General features: G+C 35.0%; 1 protein-coding gene across 1 annotated transcript in view; it reads left to right on the top strand.

The window, feature by feature from the left end:
* The window catches only part of LOC106875651 (telomerase reverse transcriptase), a gene marked incomplete in the record, with an annotated part of 37,508 nt that extends 31,228 nt beyond the window's left edge, over positions 1 to 6,280 (top strand). Inside the window, 5 exon segments of the mRNA XM_052977195.1 lie at positions 467 to 596; positions 1,384 to 1,442; positions 2,827 to 2,873; positions 3,547 to 3,652; positions 4,427 to 6,280. Of these exon segments, the coding sequence (XP_052833155.1) occupies positions 467 to 596; positions 1,384 to 1,442; positions 2,827 to 2,873; positions 3,547 to 3,652; positions 4,427 to 4,504 (420 nt within the window).
* Positions 6,281 to 7,086: the final 806 nt, after the last annotated feature.

Genomic DNA, 7,086 nt, shown 5'->3' with positions numbered 1-7,086 from the left:
ATATATTATTTTCTTCATTTTGTACTTCTTTGTAAAAAAACATTTTCATTCTCCTTCTTCTTGAAAATTTGCTATGCAATGAGAGCCGGTTAGAGAAATCTTTATTAAAATATACTTCCAGTTTAGCATTCTGCCTTATTTTTCATTTTCCTTTATATATATATATATATATGCACACGATGAGTATATAGGGATAAATTATCCAAGCGAGTACTGTACGAGCACTCAAGTAGAGTTTGGGTCCTGGCTAACCACATTACCTAGGAATGAGCAATCCCATTGGAATCATTACAATAGATTTACCAGCCCAAAGTTGACCTGGGTTTAAATTGCAAATGTTATGGATACTGCCCCCTTCCTCCTGACTCAGTAAATAAAGAGCTGCCATGCTGTAACAGAAATGTTTATACATTTTATTTTTTTCTTCTTTATTTATTTTTATTTACTTATTTTCACTTTACTCTAGATCAACACTCTTGGAACAATCATCAACAATGTCTTTGATATCTTCTACCTGATTGCTTGCCGATTCCATACTCATGTCTGCAGATTACCCTCTAACAGACGTGTGGCAGCAAATCTAAATTTCTTCTTCGGTAAGCTTTTTCAAAAATAATTTCTCTTTATTGCTTTATATTGGCTTTTTTTAAATTTATTCTTTTTATTGATAATGATTTCTGTCATTGGCGTGTGGCCATACTAGAGCACTGCTTTCAAAATTTTAATTGATCATATTGATCTAAGTATCATATCAACCATGTTTATGATATACCTAAAACATAAAGAGATAAAATTCAAAACAATCCTAGTGTTACAACTTGAGTACACATAAATACACATCTGTGTATATGCACAACACATTTGTATAGAAAAGGCTTCTGCATAGTTTCCATCTACCAAATTCCATTTGCAAGGCATTGGTCAACCTAAAGCTATCATAGAAGAAACATAGCCAAGGTGCCATGCAGTGGAATTGAAACTGGAACCATATGATGCAAAATTAATTTCTTAGCTACACTGTTAGGACACCTTTTCCATGCTTGCTTGAGCCAGACAGAACTTGTTGTAATGGATTTTCTACACCCACTATGTCACCAACCCTCACCTGTTTCCAAGTAGGGTAATATTTCCCATGGCTAGACATGTTTCCCAGTTTGGCAAAAAAGAGACCGATAGAATAAGTACTAGGCTTACAAAGAATAAGTCCTGGGGGTCAATTTGTTCGACTAAAAGTGGTGCTCCAGCATGGCCACAGTCAAATGACTGAAACAAGTAAAAGAATAAAAGAATATATATATATATATACACACACACACACACACACATTTATATATGTATGTATGTATGTGCTTATTTTATTGTGTTATACAAATATATTTCCAGAATGCATTGAAGAAATTGCTGACTATTTCGAACAACAAATATATTATTATATGATAAAGGTCAGTATGTTCAGACATTAATATAAGGAAATAGATGAGTGGTGAGGGTTAGGCCAATGGTTACATGCATTTTTAAATGAAGTAAATGATGATTGTCTACTTGTTTTTAGTTTTTGTCCTATCACATACAGATTTTACTCAAATGGCTGCCAAAGATATGCTGATTTTTCTTGTCATTCATTCCCTTTTGTGGCAGACTTTTAGATAAAAACATGATGAAATTAAGAACAAATGACTAGAACAATAATAAAAAAGATATGAATAGTATGTAGGCCTTCATTGTTGGCACTCCGTCGCTTACGACGTCGAGGGTTCCAGTTGCTCTGATCAACGGAACAGCCTGCTCGTGAAATTAACGTGCAAGTGGCTGAGCACTCCACAGACACGTGCACCCTTAACGTAGTTCTCGGGGATATTCAGTGTGACAAGGCTGACCCTTTGAATTACAGGCACAACAGAAACAGGAAGAAAGAGTGAGAGAAAGTCGTGGTGAAAGAGTACAGCAGGGTTCGCCACCATCCCCTGCCGGAGCCTCATGGAGCTTTAGGTGTTTTTTTAACCATAGGTCAGTTCTGATCAAGTAGATTTATGACTAAAAGGTTTTCCATCTGTGACCATCCAAATTTCTTTTAGCATATCTAGCACTACATTGTCGAATATGTTCTATTCTTTTAAGAGACTTCAGTGGTTTAAGTGGGATTTGGTTACTATTTTTAGCAGGTTACTTAGGCTTCCTCATCAGTTCATTGAATGTTTTGGTAAACTAAAGATGTGCCTTCATTTTTTACCTGAAAAGCATTCCACCTGAGTAGCAACAATGATTTGTTAACACCAATGATATTAATTGGAACCTCTCACCTGCTATGTTGTCTTCAGATATGAAAGTCAAACACATATAAACAAAATCCCTTCTTATACTTATGGAAAAATCGACAGAGTTGTCTGAAAATGGTTGGAATCGGCAGAATGCCATTACTATGAATTTTCTCAAAGCAGCCCCAAAACCTAGTTTTCAAATACTCTATAGTGTTAATGATTAATACCAGTCATTTCTTAAAGACTTGTCAAAGTAGGAAAGAGATGTAACTGATTTACTCGCATTCAATATATGACTGGTACTGGTTTTAAGAGATACACATCCCCTTCCCCAATCCCAGAAACATGAAAGCAAAAGATGGCCTTGGCAATATTAGAACTCCAGAAAGTGAAGAATATGACTAAGTACATCTTGGCATTTTGTTTGTCGCTCTGTTGATTCTACCAATCTAAAACTAATGATGAAGGTGATAATGGTTTACAGTATATGCACAAGGGGCACACATTTCCAAGGTGGGGGGGGGGGCTACTGCTGGTTGTTATTAATACTGTTGTTATCATTTTACAGATGAATGGCACAATCTGCTACCCACTGAACAAACTAGAGAATAAATGGTATGTAGAAATTTCATTAGCATACACCTGCCCAACACACACATGCATATGTGCAAATTTTCTCTTTCTCATTGTATCAGTTACTTGACCCTACAGTAATGTCAAAATTATCAAGTCTATCAGCCTAGTCTAGTACATTCCATAACAGAATTCAGTGGAAAGTACTGGGCTAGGACTGACAGATCCACTAATTTCAACATTATTTTGGGGTCCAGCAAGCCTGCACCAGTAACTGATTTAGGGGGCATTTACATTCTTAACTGTGTACATAGAGAATTTTCTGAAGTAAGAGATGGATTTTATAGGGATGATGTTCTTTTCACCATCAATTTATATCAATTTTTTTTATTAAAATTAGAATTTTTCATAGCAAAACTAAAATCTTTGTTAAGAATAAGATTATTTAATGACTAATAGTTATTAATATCAATTTGTAAAAATTTCATATAGTAGAAGACACTTGCTCAAGATGCCACACAGCGGGACTGAACCTGGAACCATGTGGTTGCGAATCAAGCTTCTTACCACTCATCCACTCTTGTGCCTGACATTTCTTAAATAAATTCTTCATTATTTTCAAAATTATTTGAAACAAGTGCAGTGTATTTCAATTGAAATATGGTTATAAATGGGTTACAATCCGCTTTATTTTCATCTTTCTATCCTGATGTAGGTTGTGTTTCATGGCATTTGATCTTAAACTGTCCTGCAATTGCAGTCAATATCACAAACTTCGTAACCTGCTGCAGATGTATTTTACTCAGACAAAACACCTCCTGGTAAGTTCCAACACGGTAGTATTGTGAATCAGACTTTACTATGTTAAAAACAATGAAATGACACAATAACACATTATTTACAATTGACGGATATTTGTCCTCATCTTCTTTGTTGTTAACACAACGTTTCGGCTGATATACCCTCCAGCCTTCATCAGGTGTCTTGGGGAGATTTCAAACCTGGGTTCTCATTCTTAAGGTATTTTTCGTCGTCGTCGTTGCTGTTGTTGTTGTTGTAGCTGGGACCAACCAATGCCTTTTGAGTGAATTTGATAGATGGAAACTGTGTGTGTGTATGTCTTTGTTTCTTTTGTTCCCCACCACTACCCCTTGACTACTAGTGTTGGTTTGTTTACACCTGTGTAACTTAGTGGTTCGTCAGAAGGGACCAGTATGTATTGGGGCTGATTTGTTTGAGTAAACTCTTCAAGGTGGTGCCCTAGCATGGCCATGGCCCAATAACTGAAACAAGTAAATGATAAAGTCACCAGTGGAGACTAAAGTGGCCATGTATAAGTTATATATCATTATGTATTTACATTTATAGGGACATTTTGTTAATTTATTAAATAATAAAAAGAAACATATTTTATTGAAGTGACCCCTTTAATTAATTACAGTAAAACTGAACAGGTATTACTTATGGATTTTCCACAGGTACACAATAGTGTACCTGTGGTGTGTGTGTGTGTAGTATGTGTGGTGTATGTGTAAATGATTTAAATAATTATTTTCATTTATTTTTGTTTTAAAAATATTTTTATCATATATCAGAGCAAGAAGAGATACAAACTGTTTATGGAAGTGAAGGAATCTGGTGTTTCAGATCATTTCAAGAACATCTTAGACTGAGACACTGAGGAACTTTCCAGAATATCTATAATTGTACCAACCTGGAGAACTAAGAAAAGCAAACTTGACAAATGAACATGTTGAAATACTGACCACAGTTACCAAATAAAAGAGTTGAAAATTTGATATTTCCAAAGGGGAAAATAGAATTTTGACCAAATGTGCTGAAAAGAACTACCATCTTAAGAAAATGACCAAAGTAAAAAACGAAATTTTGACCAAAGTAAAAAATGAAATTTTATCCAAAATTATCAAACAGAAGAATGGTAACAATTAAATTACAGAAATAATAAATAAGAAGAATTGGATATATCAATTGATTTACCAAATGTTGGTATAAAAACAGTAATGAAGTCTGCTGTTGTGTGTGTTTTGAGAAAGAAATAGGATTAATTTGTTCTCCAATATTTCAAGAGTTAAAGTGAGTTGGATCAGTTCTTTACCTAATCTTTGCTGTCAGTTACTGTATCTTAACCTATATTAAAATTTATCAATTTACTATTTTTCTGATAAACTGTACAATTGGGATTATTACAACCAGATTTCAGTTAGGAGTCTGCTTACCTTGCCAAAAATGTTTTTCTATGGTGAAGTTTGTCCATTTTTTTTTTTTTTTTTTTTAGTTTCTTTATTATCATTATCATTATTATTATTATTATTATGCAGTAGCACAAACATGTATCTTTGATTATCTAAGTTTGAAATTACATTAATGTCTAGCAATTAATCTTCTTAATTGTTTACATATATTTTCAAATTTAGCTTTTGTAGTAAGCATATTAAATATATTGAGTTTTCTAAATAACACAAACAATATTATTAAACCTTGGGAGAGGCATTATGCCGGTAATAAACACACGCACTGGTTCAGTCCTTTATTAATTTATATAGTTTTTTGTTAAATTATTTCATTGCACTTTTGCAATCTCTTCAGTACCTTGTCTCTCCACTTCCATTTATTTTGAATATTAGAATCTTTATTTACTAAAACAATATATCCAGCATATTCAGAAGACTTTGCAATTTGTGGATTTATTTCTCTAGTCCAAGGACACTCCTGATGAAATAGACATGATCAAAGACCTTTCAGCCATGACCATCCTGTCTTTGAAACACAGTATATCTAGGATTCCATTATCTAATATCATTAATTGAAAATACAATGAGGAAAACAATACAGTAAAAGCAGCAACTATAGTACACTGATGGGGGTCCAATAAACTGGAACACATAAATAATTCAGTTCTATATTTAAGAGATGAGGAATTATTTACATTATTTACATTTGACGGATATTTGTCCTCATCTTGTTTGTTGTTAACACAACGTTTCGGCTGATATACCCTCCAGCCTTCGTCAGGTGTCTTGGGGAAATTTCGAACCTGGGTTCTCTAATAGATTTATAAGCCTTAAAATTCACCCCATAATTGCCCACGGGCATATGGCGTAGTGGTTAAGAGCGCGGGCTACTAACCCCAAGGTTCCGAGTTCGATTCACGGCAGCGACCTGATTAATAATCATCATCATCATCATCATCGTTTAACGTCCGCTTTCCATGCTAGCATGGGTTGGACGATTTGACTGAGGACTGGTGAAACCGGATGGCAACACCAGGCTCCAATCTAATTTGGCAGAGTTTCTACAGCTGGATGCCCTTCCTAATGCCAACCACTCAGAGAGTGTAGTGGGTGCTTTTAATAATAGTAACGTCGTTAGGAATGAGAACCCAGGTTCGAAATTTCCCCCAAGACACCTGACGAAGGCTGGAGGGTATATCAGCCGAAACGTTGTGTTAACAACAAACAAGATGAGGACAAATATCCGTCAAATGTAAATAATGTAAATAATGTAACATAAATAATTGCCCTTTTTTTATCTACAAAAATCAGATTTTTCCCAAAAGTATGTAAATCAAATTTGAGAAATAAATGCCTTTTTAAAATTATCTTTTGAGAGTTGCTAACAGATATATGCATGGCTGTGTGCTTAAGAAATTTGCTTTGCAACTTTGTGGTTTCAATTCAGTCCCTTTGTGCAGTCCCTTGGGCATGTGCCTTCTACTATCATCTCATTTCAACCTATATCATCATCATCATCGTTTAACGTCCGCTTTCCATGCTAGCATGGGTTGGACAATAACAAAAACCAAAGTTTTCTGCAAAACACTCAGTACTTTTAATTATCCATCTTTATAAAGGTAAAAGGCTAGAATTTGGTTGACCCTACGATGACCTGTAAATTTCAGGTTTTTATACTCGCAATTAAAACACACTCATGCAAGCACCTGCTCACATATATTGCCACTCCCTAAACCTCATTATTCTATAAAAGTTAGTTTATGGTTAAGTTTAAGTATGGGCGCACGAGTGGCTGTGTGGTAAGTAGCTTGCTTACCAACCACATGGTTCCGGGTTCAGTCCCACTGCGTGGCACCTTGGGTAAGTGTCTTCTACTATAGCCTTGGGCCGACCAAGGTAGACGGAAACTGAAAGAAGCCCGTCGTATATATATATATATATATATATACAAACACAAACACGCATACACGCACATGAACGCACGCATTCACACATACACGAAC

The sequence above is a fragment of the Octopus bimaculoides genome, chromosome 27, assembly GCF_001194135.2.
Source record: "Octopus bimaculoides isolate UCB-OBI-ISO-001 chromosome 27, ASM119413v2, whole genome shotgun sequence".
NCBI lineage: Eukaryota > Metazoa > Mollusca > Cephalopoda > Octopoda > Octopodidae > Octopus > Octopus bimaculoides.
This window is presented reverse-complemented; position numbering and strand designations above follow the sequence as displayed.